The 14,047-nt window shown below is 39.6% G+C and overlaps 1 protein-coding gene across 1 annotated transcript in view; it reads right to left on the bottom strand.

Moving 5' to 3' along the window:
* mdga1 (MAM domain containing glycosylphosphatidylinositol anchor 1) overlaps positions 1-5,318 on the bottom strand; it is a 238,551-nt gene extending 233,233 nt beyond the window's left edge. Inside the window, exons 1-2 of the mRNA XM_030758507.1 lie at positions 4,786-5,318; positions 3,499-3,588 (exon numbers count right to left, since the gene is read on the bottom strand). Coding sequence (XP_030614367.1) covers positions 3,499-3,565 — 67 coding nt within the window. The 5' untranslated portion in view covers positions 3,566-3,588; positions 4,786-5,318. The remainder of the gene's footprint in view (positions 1-3,498; positions 3,589-4,785) is intronic.
* Positions 5,319-14,047: the final 8,729 nt, after the last annotated feature.

Below are 14,047 nucleotides of genomic sequence, written 5' to 3'. Positions count from 1 at the left end.
GATGAAATTAAGTTTGTTTGTTTGTTTTTTCTTTAGCAGTGATGAATGTACTCAAGTCCATTAAGTCAAGTCCTTGAGTAAATGTATGTATTTAGTTTCCATCATGGACTGCAGTGAGCAAAGTTCCAGATTAAAATATACACACACAGAGTGCAAATAAAAATGGGAAACGTGGTAAGCTTTTCATTCCTCCTTAGGCAACATCTTCAAAGTTATGTTACATTTGTGCACAATTTAGGCATATTAACTTATTTTCTGCCTTTCTTGTAGTGCTTTGTTCTGTGGCCAGTGGCAAGGCCCGATTTCTCCTGCTACTGTAGGAGCTTTGCTCAAATCTAAAAGAAAAAAAAAACCTGCTAAGCAAAAACATTGATTTAGGTTCATTAAATTTCCTGTTAACAACCACATAATGAAGCATCATATTGCAGCCTAATGCAGTTTGGATTCCATCTACAGCACCAGCTAATGGCTTTGTGTGACTTTGTCAAGCGATCAATAATTTGGTGTCTCTGTGAACTCTGTTAGTTCACACAGTGTGATGTGATGCAGTACCACAAACATGAAGAGACACTTTTTCTGGTACACTCTGTCTGTGTTGAGTCTTCAGTTTAGAAGTCACATCCTGCCAAACTGCCTTGAAATTTAATCCTTAAGTGTGTTAAGACTTGCCGCATGTGAATGCCACATCATGCTTGTAATGCCCTTGGATTACAGTATATCCAGATTAAATGAAACTTCAAAATCACTATGTATATATGCAGGGATGTTTGTGTGGAGATGCATATAAAAGGTTTATTCCCCAAGAGAAAACAGAGGAGAGAAGGAGAATGTTTAATTTAAAAAAAAAAGACCTACTACAAATGATCTTATTAAAGTTGCATAACAAAGCTTGTTTTCTGTGACAAAACAAAAGGTGTGAAGCTTTTTCTTTCTACTTTGAAACACACATTGCATTTTATTAGCGTTCTTGTCTATCCAATTCTACTTTGACAGACAGGTGTTACAAGCTTTTTGACAGACCTCACAGAAGTCCAATCAATACTACGCTGCTGCAAGAAAAACAGTGACTGATCCAAAAGTCCCTGCTGAGCCAGCAAACTGTTGCAGTGGGACTGAGTGTGTCCTCTGCACAAATACATCCCACTCACACTTGCACACACCAACACACCCAGAAGTTCACAGGCTCACACACTTCACACACTCAGATACACGAGCACAAACACCTGCATACACAGATTCACAGGCGTGAGCTGACAAAAACACACACATCCAAAAACACCCCAGAGAAGGCTACAGTAAATGAACCTCACAGCCATCCAAAGCACTGACATCAATCAGGCACGCTTTCACCGTTTGGCTCCCGACGGACGGTGAGTCGCATCTGTCTGCTAGAGCAAGTGCTAAACAATTCCAAAGTGACAGAAACCATTTTATGCATATCTGCATATACAGCGTGCCAAACTCGTTGGCACACTTCCTGATCTCAACTACTTGTGTTGTTTACTGCATTTGTGCACATTGTGAAACCATTTGTTTTTTTCTGAATGACTCTTTTAGTGATGATGATTTTCCTACATGAAACAGTTGTTGCACAGATACGCTCGGCTAAGCAACACCAACAGACAATCCACCGGGAGTGGTGGGCCTCTGAATGCTGGCCAGTGTAATTCCCAAGAAAGCCATGGGCATTTTCCTCCCTCGGCAGTGACTAAAAGGCTATGTTTGCACAAAAGACACATATTCTATAAAACTGGGAAAGAAGACTGATAAAAAAAAAAAATACAAACTAAACTGCATTGCAGCCTCCGCGCCTGCCGCTGACTGCATATCTGCTTCGACCCACTGCATATTTGTGACAGAGCCCATGAGGCTCAGATGTTTCATCAGAGCCAGTACATCACCCTGAAGAGAACACAAGACTGTTTTATACAGTTATGAAAAAAAATAGATGAGGACAAGATTGCACAAGGGCAATTTGGAGATGTGAGCCTTCAACAGAACAGCATGAGTAGATCAGAAGCACCTTCATAGAGAGACAATTGATCAAAATAAAATAAATAAATAAGGCAATGAAAGCACCCTTTAAGTTCAGAGTATCTTTTTTTTTAACCGCTGTGTCTGAAAAACATCTGCAACGTACATAAATTCATCTTTTAGAACACAGCAGTGTGTTAATAACAAATACAAGGTAAGGCCTACACCCGCAGGTAAAAGATGAACTCAGAAAACTGTATGTGATGGAAATAATAAGGTGCAGATGAGAGAAAATCAAAGGAAAAAAAACTCCTGATGATTTTATCATCATCATCACCATCACTGTACACTGACGGGCTCTCGAGACAGCTTTGCTGACAAAATACATATCTTGACAGCAAAAATGCTCAAGTATTTTATATTAAAGTCAATATGATCCCTCAACTGGTGGTTCCAGCTGAGACATTACAGGGGATACGATAGATCTGAGAATTGTCCATGTAATTTGGGTAGAGTTTACACAGATACTGAGATGTCAGCTACAGTGTGAAGTATTGGTGCAGTACAAGCCTGATTAGGAATGACTTTTATACAGGCCTATATGCTTCAGCAAATGACAGATTGTCAGCATTTCTCAGTGTGAAGGCAGGCTGCGGTATTGCTTATGACAACAGCACTCTGTGCTACAATGACTAAACAGACCCTGTTTTCAATGGCTGCCACATGCCTTCAAATGTCAAAATCAAAGTATCAAAGCTGACAGATCGGTTTGTGTGTTTTTCTTGCCCGAAGGGACAGGAGGATGCATAACTGGCCAGGCGCCTGTCGCTGAAGAAACTGAGCTTCTGTAATACACTAAACTGCAGTCGCAAGAGGTGACAAATCTCAGCTTTATCCTAAAAAGCATAGAGCGATTGTCCCGTTTAACCTGCCTGGCAAAGACGGACCATATATCAGAGAGCTTTCTAGCTCTCTCTGTTGCTCTCTCTTCTTTCTCTTTCAGAGTGTGGGTGCCTCTGTGTGCAGCTGATTCAGTATGTATGGGACAAAGTGGTAACTTAAATTCTGGCCAAACTGTGGCCTTTGTTCATTTTTAATCATAAACCTTGGACAATTATCATCTCACTTTGTGTAATAAATCTCTAACATAATTCAGATTACCTATAACACATAAGTTTGACTGTGAAGATTTTTTTTTCTGCCTAAAAAAAATTGAATTAAATTGGATTTACAGTAGCTGGGTCTCCCCTCCACTACAGGGTTGGATGTTTCCCAGCCTTCCGCCTTTGACTTCCAAGAAGTAAAAAATCGCCTTTTTATGATAATTTGTTGTCCATCTCCCCGGAGCAATTCTCATTAGTTCAAAGACCAGTTATTACATCGCCTTGATGAAACACAGACAATTTGGAGCTTATAACAAGCCCTCAATTAAGCTTGTTGCAAGTGAGCTCACTCAGTCGGCACTAATAAAGTGTATGTATTGATGTAATAACAGGAATACATGAGTAAATATAATGCTCTTACCGTAAACTCCTTGGCCCCATGCAAGAGCATAAACACGAGACAACAACAATATCCAGAAAAGCCCCATGTTCAGCTCAGGTCCGTCATAACCTGAGAGAGAAAGACAGGGGTAAAAACAGAGGCACAGGGAGGAACAGCCTGCAAACGCAGCTACGAGGGGGGAAATAAAGAGAGGCGGCAGCTGAGTGATTGCAATCAAAAGAACAAGAGATACTTTTTCTATTATTATTATTATTTTTAAATGTTCATCTATGTCCCCTCGAACCTCATAAGCCATGAAAATAATATTACAGAGCAATTTAGTCCCAACCGCGCAGCCTTCATCGCTTCATTCAACTTAAAGGGCGGGTAATTCAATCACGAATCATGGATTATAGAAAGCTTACAAGCAATGCCGCGTGATAGAGAATTGGAGATTGACAGGATTGTAGATGTCTGCTGTTTAGCGTGACTAAACTTCCTCTGTCCTCTCCTCACTGAGGCACAGAGGCGAGCAGGTGTAGTCGGGAGCTCAGTAAGGTTTGCACTGCAGCATTCATGGAGGATTTGCAACAACAAGTGGGGTCACGGGACTACTTTAGACCCCAAGACCCACAGATATTCCTTCAGATCAGTACAGTTATTCCTACAATGTCAGAACGACTGGGGTAGCAGAAAGATGCACTTTTTTATGCGATTTATCCTGAACATCATTTTTAAAACGCATGACAGCAGTATTACTGGAAAATTGTTTTGTGCTCACATGCTGGTGGTTCAAAACCTGTGGAACATCTGAAGACAGGGAATTAAAACCAACTGAGCAAGGAAATAATGGACCCCCCTTAGTTGGCTCTTTTGCCCGAACACGGGTTTCCTCCGACGTCTAAAACACACGTTAGTGTAACGGCTCTGAGTCGGCTGCGTTTACCGCTCGCGTTATAAAGCGCGCTGTAATCAAAGTTTCTTTGCGCGATGCAAGGAAGTGAATACCTGGTATTAATGCTTTCACTGGCATTTATTGCTGCATCATTATACCGCCTGTATTGAAAATAACGAAAGACAGTCCCAAAATCTGAGAGCCTGTATTTAATGATCAACTTTGATAATGTTCATTACATTTGAAAACACTTCCTACTTAAATGGCTCCCATCTTCAATAAAGCGCTCAGGAATAGTCTATGGCCACGCCATTCTTAAAACAAATTGACAAGCATAGATGAGAAGTGAACAGATAAATCGAACAAGTCTGACATTATTTTTAAAGTAGCCTACTGTCAATGCAGCGTTGGAAACATTGTGGCATCTCTACCTTGTCTCCGAGGTGCCGTCCTTTGGGTCAACCTGCTACCCAGCACTGCGCGCCCTCCTCACGGTTCAGTACCGAGGATTCCTTCGTTCTCCGTTAGACCAACCTCGCTCTGTGTTTCACCACAAAAACACTTGAAAAGTTTTATATCCTCCACTGAGCGTCCAATAGGAGTTTTAGCTAAAATTCCCAGAAAGTGGAATGTGGAGTTTGTCGAGCTCCCAGACCTCTGAAAAAAAATCTCAACGGCGTGTTAAACTTTTATTTTACGCACAGAAGCGGTCAGGAGAGCATCGCACAGCCCGGCTCCACAGAGTCCCTCTTCCCAAAGATGAAAATAAAATCTCTGTTCCTTTGAAAAAACTCAAGCAATGCTACTTGGGGCAGATCCTATACACTCAGGCTGCCTTTTTGTGGATTATTTACTGTGAAAGGCGTGGTTGAAATGCCTTTACTGTCTCTCCCTCTTTGCTTCTGGCCGATGAAAGTCTATGAAGCCCCTCTAACGCAATCATGCGCTCTGAAAATGAGCTCCCCTCCGCTAGTTCAATCAGCGCTGTGTCTGTGGACTCCAAGTGATGCTGGCCAAGTGGAATATGTGCGCAGACTGAGAACGACCGCCCCTGTCTGTGTGTGAGAGAGAGAGAAAGAGAGAGAGAGGGATGGAGAGAGGGAGGGGAGGGAGGACAGAGGCTTATACATAGATGCGCGCAAGCCTCGCAGCTTCCACACTGAACAGGTTGTCAAAAGAACACCACTGCTCCTCACTCCCAGTCTCTCACACCCTCTGGAAAAGGTTTTCTTCCCTTTGGGTGCAACAGGATGTTTTCATGAGCCAGGGGGACAGCCGGGGTTTCCTGCTTTTCTCTTTTGTCGACTCTTTGGTGGAGTTCATCAACTGCTGGTGCGCGCAATTGTCGATGCCAATTACAGCTGAAGGGCGCCCTGAAAGTTTTTAGCTTAATGGAGGACCCTCCACAACAACCACCCCTCTGCATGGACCAATTATTTATGACAGCATAAACAGACCCATTGTTATCCCCGATTCCCAACCCCCACCCGCCATTGCACGCACATGGCGTTTCGCTCACACACAGATTTACAGTGCCCATCTCTCTTTTTATCCGCTCACGCTCGTTCTTGTGGGTTCTCCGTGAAGCCACTGGAGGGCGTTTCAGCGCAACGCCACTGTCGGAACGCACGTGCTCTTGTGTGGCGTTTGTGTCAGGTGTGCGTGTGTGTATGGGGTCTGAAATCAGTATGTGTTAAGGGCTCTTGAAAGCTATTTCTGGCCTCCCCGCGAATAATGTTGGCTTATCACCAAGCAGTGTATCTGTGTGCAGCTGAATTGAATAAAATAAACACTTTAAATATCAAACACCCAGAGTAAAGCAGGCAATCTGTTACCAAAGCAAAGCAAAAGCCATCTAATTTCAGTAATTTTATTTATGCAACACAGCAGCAATGCTGAAATTTCTTCTCATTTTAAAAACAAACGCTACTGTTTCCAGAGAAGGTTGGTGGGTGGGCTTACCTTCTGGTGATTAATCAAGAAGGAGTGATGAGAAGAAGAAGGAACAAGAAACTGTACGGTGTACAAAGACAACATAGTCCAGTTATTAGGTTGAGAGGAAGCTGCAGAGCCTGTGTATAATGCAATACAGTTCTTGGTAGAAATATATCAAACAATCCAGTATCCATTTTCCAAGTCATTTATAATGTAACTAGCTTCGTTTATTCTAATAATTCTGTGTGACAAAGAAACAAATTCATACTTTAACCTTGAGGGTGTATGGTGAATATCTGTTTGCTTAATATCTTCTTTAGTCTGCTTAATGGGAATGATTTTTCACTTTGAGAATATTGGTCACGTTGTTCAGTTTATGCTGAATGCCATTAAATACAAAGCAGTTGTAAATCATTTTTGGAACAATCTCTGCACATTGTGCAATATTTTTATTTCACAGACCATTAACCTCTGCACATATCTGAATTCAAATAAAATAGTGATATAACAGTCTTTAGCCTGTATTATAATATTTATTCTACTTTTATTGCAACTTATTGCTTGTAAAAATAGTCATTAATTGTATTTCTGACATCAACCAACATCAAATAAAAAAAAATAGCTATTTCTGCTATTGTATTTATTATATTTGTAGAATATTGTCTGCAATTTTTAACTCAATTTTCTAATCATCTTTATTATCCCCTATTTAGTCTGCTAGAGAATAACTTTCATGGTAAGTGTGACAGATTATCCCAATACCACACAAACACACACACCACACAGTCTGTGTAAAGCACAGGCAGTGGTTGTAGTTTGTGTTTTTTGACCAGCTCGTCCACAGACAGAGCTCCAAATTATATGCTTTGCTCAAAGGCACATCATTTTTCAAGTTCTTTTATCATTTTGTTGCAAAATGTCTGGAATTAAAACCAACAGCCCTACAGTGAAATGTCCATTTGTCTGATCTGCAGGCAGTTAAAGGCTTAGAGTAAAACATCTGAGTTCTCTTTGCTACTATACTCTGAATGCCTTTTTAACAAAGTTTTAATTCTTCTGAGATGGGCAATGTTAATTACTCCCACATCACGCAGTGAGACATACTTCACAAAATTCACAAATACTGCATCAACAAACAGAAATGTTATTTGTATCATGGAGGAAACACTAAAATGATTATTTAACTTCTTCAGGCTTTCAAGTGTTTGTCTATAAAGTGCACACCTTAAATGTTGCTGATTTTGCCAGCACAATAAACATATTTAGAATATAATTTAAATAAACTGATTACTGTTTTTTTTAGCATAATTACAATAATGATCACTGGGAACAAAGTTGTGAGAAAAACAAACTTTTAATCTGAATTGTTCTCTGCCAAATATGGCAGTAACATTTGTACTCTTCAATCATTTCTGGGCAACAGTGAGCAGTGAACATTTGGGGGTTTTCATCTGACATTCCTAAACAGAATCAAGACACTCGGTAATTACTTTGCACTCTCAATTCAAATGAAACTTTTATTCAGAGTAAACAAAATCATGGGTTCTGGCTCAAGTATCTGTCTCATTCCTTCCTTCCTTTCGTTTTTGCCTCTCATGTTGGGTTCGAGCCAGCAGTCTTGGCATGTCTTGCTGAGAGCACATCATTGCTGCTTAAGGCAATGAATCTCAAAAGACAACATGTTGTAGGAACAACCTTGGGTGGGAGCCACACACACACACACACACACACACACACACACACACACACACACACACACACACACACACACACACACACACGAGTAAGTTTTCCATCACTTCAGAGTACTTTGCATTGACTTACATTTATTTCCGGGTGAATTAGCCTACAAACACTTTGTGCCTACAGCTATTTGACTAACCTTGATTAAAGTTAACCTTAATCGTTGCCTAAATGTAACCTTGTTCTTACCTAAAACATGTTTTTACTTAAAAATTAATGACTTCTTTTATGAGGACTTGCTTTTTTGTCCCCCATAATGTGACAGTGTAAACATAATTAGGTCCTCTTAAAAAAAAAGTAGCATATGCACATGCACTTATTTATCTCACTACATGGATCGGTGTTTTCTCTTCTTTTTGTTTGATTCTTCTTTTTGTCAAAGTGGCAAGGGTCCTGAAATAATTTAGAGACCTTTTGCAACTTCATGGAGCTGCAGATTTAGTGACTGTTCTAAGACGGAAATCTGTTCTGTTTTGGATTTTTATCCTTGCCTGTGTCCTGTGTTTTGTTCCTCTTTCCCAAGATTTGTTACAGTCTCACAGAAAATGCACAGACTGTGTTACAGAATACCAAAAGGTCTATAAAGCAGTGTCATTTTCATACCCACTGAAATTACAGCTGTATTCTCAAATCAAAATTATATAGTTACAGAACTTTGGTCGTGATAACCTGAGCTCTATTGCATCAATCAAAAGATTATGTAAAAGCATATACTGCAGCCTGTAAATCACAGTATAGTTTTTCAGTATTGGGAAGTAATAATGAAATACTTCAAAGCAAAAAGTGAGTAATGTGCACACCCAAATGCAGTTGGGGTAAAGATTCAGGAAAAATGGAGGCTGTTTGCATGCTGCAGTTTCCCAGCTCCAATGTTTTTTTTCTGTTCACCAAAGAATCTCCCTTTCTTTTTTTAATAACACAATCCCTCACTGTGGCTTATGCTTCAAATATGTAGGTACAGCAGGCAAATGCCAGACCTTGAGGAATACTGAGGTCATGATTTGTCATTTTAAAGGGAAACAACAATTCAGTATTTTTGTATAATCTTTTGAAATTAAATAAATAAATACATTCATTGCACAAACTCATGGTGGAGCTTTGGAAAAAAGTACAAAGAGGAGATATTGTTCTTTTTTTGAACAAAACTACAACTAGTAATATATTAAGATAAATAAATCCCCATTGGTGCCTTAGAATGTAGTCTACTGTCTGCCAAAGCTTGTATTTTGGTACCCCATCAGAGCACCACAGACTGTAATGTGATCTTAGGTGCTTGGTTAAAATCTTTCTGGTATCATGCTCTGTAATTGATGTTCCCATCAGTGTAATTCAATCAGAGCTCAAAGTACTGTATATCAGCGCCAGGCACTTTCCCACACAGTAACAGCTAAATGGACAGAAAAGATACACTTGAGACCAGTGATAATTTAATTGTGTGTGTGTGTGTGTGTGTGTGTGTGTGTGTGTGTGTGTGTGTGTGTGTGTGTGTGTGTGTGTGTGTGTGTGTGTGTGCATGCGTGCATGCGTGCATGCATGCGTGTGTGCGTGTGTGCGTGTGTGTGTGCGTGTGTGTGTGTGTGTCAGACACAATAGGGAAAAGGAAAACAATATCACTCTGTTAAACTGAGATGTGATAACAGGCATCTCGACTTGAAAACACAACACATCCATACATAAGAGGCTCAAAGTGGAGCGAGTAGAGAGGAAAGACATTCAGACTTCAGACATTTGAAAGATGAATGTGGTTCAGAAGCTAAGGACATTTTTTTTTTGCTAAAATATATAGACCAAGCTTGATGATGGCACAAAGATAGGTCAGTGTAACAAATTTGATTTTAGCAGTTCACCAAAATATTTGTTTATATATAATGAATGTATGAATGTATCTCTCTCCCCTCTCTCTCTCTCTATATACTGTATAAGGTAAGCAGTTAAAAGGAGATAAGTTCAACTGTGGTCTTTGCATTTGGAGGCCGTTATTGTGAATCCCTAATATTTGGTCAAAGGAGCTCTCAATGCAAGCCGGCCATTCTTAGGCTACAGCAACAGAGAAATCCATTAGATTTCACACCAATGAGGAAGAAAAAAATCCAGTCAAACAACTGGAAATTAAATAATAATAATAATAATAATAATAATAATAATAATAATAATAATATACTTGAATAAATAATGTATATGTACTGTATATTATATATAACAAAAAAAGAAGAAAGAAATCCATTAGAGAGAAAGCAGGAACATTGAGAGCAGCCAAATAAACAATATGGAACATTCTGAAAAAAAATTTCTGGTGAACCAAAAGGTGAAAACTATTCAACAGTCCCAAGAATGGAAAGGCCAGATAAGACTTTTCCAAAAAAAAAAAAAAAACCTGGAACAGCATTCTTTGGAACAGTGAAACTAAGGTCAAGCTGTCAGAGAATGACAGGAAGAAAAACGTATGGAGAAAGCTTAGCGTACTACATCATCCTTAAAACTCTGTAGATGCAAGCTTCCAGTGGCAATGGGTGACTACAGTTTATTGATGATGTGGCTGCAGACAGAAGCTGGATGAATTCTTAAGAGGAGAGAAAGCGACATTTTGTGCTTGCATTCAGCTGGATGCAACAGTATCTACTGAATAACGCTTCACAGTATAGATGGGCAATGAGCAAAAACAAACCACGAAAGTGTTACCAGATCAGGAAGTGAAATATTTTTGCACTGTCCAAATATTTTTTGCAATCTTCAACTCACTAAACTTATATCAACCTCACTGAGCTGGCCAAAGATAAAACCAAAGGCAGGAAGAGATATAACCAAACAACTGAAGACAGCTGTGGTAAAGCAGGAAAAACATTCTTTGATGATGTCCATGGGTTCCATCAGACAGACATATGTTTCAAGTTCAAAAAAAAAAGTAATTTATTTATTATGCTATTTAACCAATCATATTTGAGCCCCTAAACATAAGGGACTGTTTGTTTAAAAAATAAAAAATAGCTGTAATTAATGCAACATTTTTGTTTAAACCCTCACATTGCATATAACTCATTTTAATTTTGGTAAACAGTTGAATATAAAAAGATTACATGAACCTAACTATGTGGCAACCCATCCTGTAGGGTGTCATGAAATCATAAAAAATGTAAATAAAGCAACTGGAATGTTTCCCCATAGTGTAGTGCTTTACACATATGCTTGCCAAGTGAAAGGTTGCTGGTTTGATTCCAATCAGAGACAAATCCCCTTTGGGTCTGCTTGAGGAAGGGCATCTGGCATAAAACTCAGAAACACTGGAAACACAGTTCTTCTAAAAGATGTGGCGGTGAAGAGTGCTGTTTAACACATGGGTCCAAAATCACTCATAGCGTATGATTGTGATCTTGTGACTGGGAAGGTCATAGCATGTGAGTCACCTCATTTTCATACTCATCAAGTCATTTAGTGACCCTATGTGTCCTATTAATGGGAGCTTTTTATCGTAGGGAAAGCACTCCCATCAGGCTAGAAATTTTTCATCCTTGGATAAAGATGATCACTCAGAGTAAATCTGTATTGATTTACAGTGACCCTCCCCTCTAAGACAACAAGTAGATCAAAAACATGCCTACAAATGCCTCCACAGTATGATATAACAAAGGTATTGGATCCTAAAACTGCAGGGGTCAGGAATTCAAGCCTGTGAGACACACTTTGAATATACACTGAGAATATGATGAAGAATGGCGTACAGTACGTGATCACTTTTTCCTGCTTTTTTGTAGATCAGGGCTGTGCTGAACTCACAAATGTGACTTTATCTTTATGTAGAGAGATTACACAGTCTGCATTGACTTTCTCACCTGTGGAAGAGTCACTCCTCTGCTTCCCCTTTACATACACATTAACACACAAGCATCAAGGTCATCAAATGCACAATGAACTAAACAATTTCTGACTGCGCTGATTTTTTTCACTCATGTCCATTGACATAATTGCAAATGTCACTCATACTGAAACACTAGCAGGTGTTCAGTATTTTTGACTGAAGCACAAACCATCCATGCTCCAACAATACATTAAACTCTCTTTCAGACTGGATCTGCTCAGCAGTTTCATACATGCCATACAGCTGGTAATTGCTTAATTGTATCAAGCACCACTCTTGCGCTGCAGTATCTGCATATGCTGTGTTTCTCCATAGATATATATTTTATTTATTTATTTTAATTTCTCATTCAACTGTCTTTATTTAATTGCAACACGTTTAGGAAAAAAGAGGGGGTTACACAGGCATCAAGCCATCATTTATCACTCATCATCTTCTCACCTATCATGTTGCTCTTTTCAATCACTGAGAACAAAGGGAAGCCAGGATTACTTGTTTTTCTCCATTTATTTAATTCACGGTTGGACGCAACTTTATACACTTATAAGAAAAAAATTTAACCCTGTAATCAGTTCCTTGTTCTCACAAAATCTGATACACGAGAACAAAGAAAAGAAAACGAAAAGACATGACTCAGATTCTTTCCTCTGTTTCTTTATTCAGTAAACTGCTTTCCTTGAAGCAGTTTGTCAAATGGGCTATCTTTACTTGACAGTGTTTAAGAAAATCTATTTCGAAGTAGCACAATAAAGCAAAAATTGGTTATACTATCTTAGAAAAGTGAATCACTGACAGATGGCTAATTAGTGATGTCTATTAGAAAGTATGCTTTTTTGCATTTGTATAATATTAGTTGTCTATTAAAGCACAACTTTAATAGACAACTAACACCTTTAATAGTGTGTAGCAAAAACAAAATTGCTGTAGTTCCCCCAAAGCTGATAGCTTATGTGTTGCACTAACATGGCCAAAAAAACAAACAAGCAAAAAAACCTGCCATCATTAGTCACAATTTACAAGTGTGTGTGTGTGTGTGTGTGTGTGTGTGTGTGTGTGTGTGTGTGTGTGTGTGTGTGTGTGTGTGTGTGTGTGTGTGTGTGTGTGTGTGTGTGTGTGTGTAAAGCACAGAAACAGAGAGTGGAGGTATATCTGTCCACAACTGTGTGACACCAGCCGGTCCATGTCAAACTCTCCACCCATCCAATACCCACACATCTGCGTGCAAAACACACACACACATACACACACATACGTCCAAGAAAGGGTCATTTTTCACTGGGTAATTGGCGGCGAGGCACATTGCCCTTGGGATTCGATAATTCATAACCTCCTCCCATCCGATATTGGATAGCTAGTAGAAATGGGCTGAGACAAGGGGTGGTGTGTGCAGCGCGGAGTAGAGGGGGTGGCTGCATCATTAGAGAGGAGAGGTAATGGCTCTTATTGATTCTGCCCCGCCGGGCTCCCTCACCATTTCATGTTTAAAACAACACTGATCCTCATTACCCAGGCAGCCACCAATGCCCTGATAAAGAAGAGAGAAAAGACACAGTGAAACGCGATGAGAAGAGAGTGAGGAGAGGAAAGGGAGGATGGTGGGAGAGGAGGAGCAAAAGAAAGCATTAGAGAAGATGAGAGTGGAGAGGAAGGAAAGGAGAGATGGAAAAGGAAACAATAATCAGGGAAAGAGAAAAGGGATGAAAGTGAGTGCACAGCTTGTGTTTTGCTGTCCTAATGCCTCGCTTTGAGTGGTATAAGTAATTACTGTCACCCTTTAATGCGTGTAATGCATTATTACTTGTTTAAATCTCCCTTCCCCCTCATCCTCCACCCCCTGCAGTGTGCAATAAGACTAAAGAATTGACTCAAACGCAGACTGCTTGGATCTGTCTAATAATTCTCTGTGCTATTATCCTCTCTTTGCTGCTAACACACAGCGCTCTCTGTGTGTTTGGCCACCGGCAAACATTATCATTACTGCAACAGTGGTATAAGACCAGCTCTAATGTCTTGTTTCTCCCTCTCTCTCTTTACTCTCTCCTTGACTCTTCCTAAATTTGAGGTTTTATTAGAAGAAGGTAATTTGCCTGATCAAATTGCTTCAAACTAACAGCTGGAGGATCACATATTTTATTCTTTTCAAGTCTGTATTTGATACTCAA

Source organism: Archocentrus centrarchus, chromosome 3 (assembly GCF_007364275.1).
Source record: "Archocentrus centrarchus isolate MPI-CPG fArcCen1 chromosome 3, fArcCen1, whole genome shotgun sequence".
NCBI classification, from domain to species: domain Eukaryota; kingdom Metazoa; phylum Chordata; class Actinopteri; order Cichliformes; family Cichlidae; genus Archocentrus; species Archocentrus centrarchus.
This window is presented reverse-complemented; position numbering and strand designations above follow the sequence as displayed.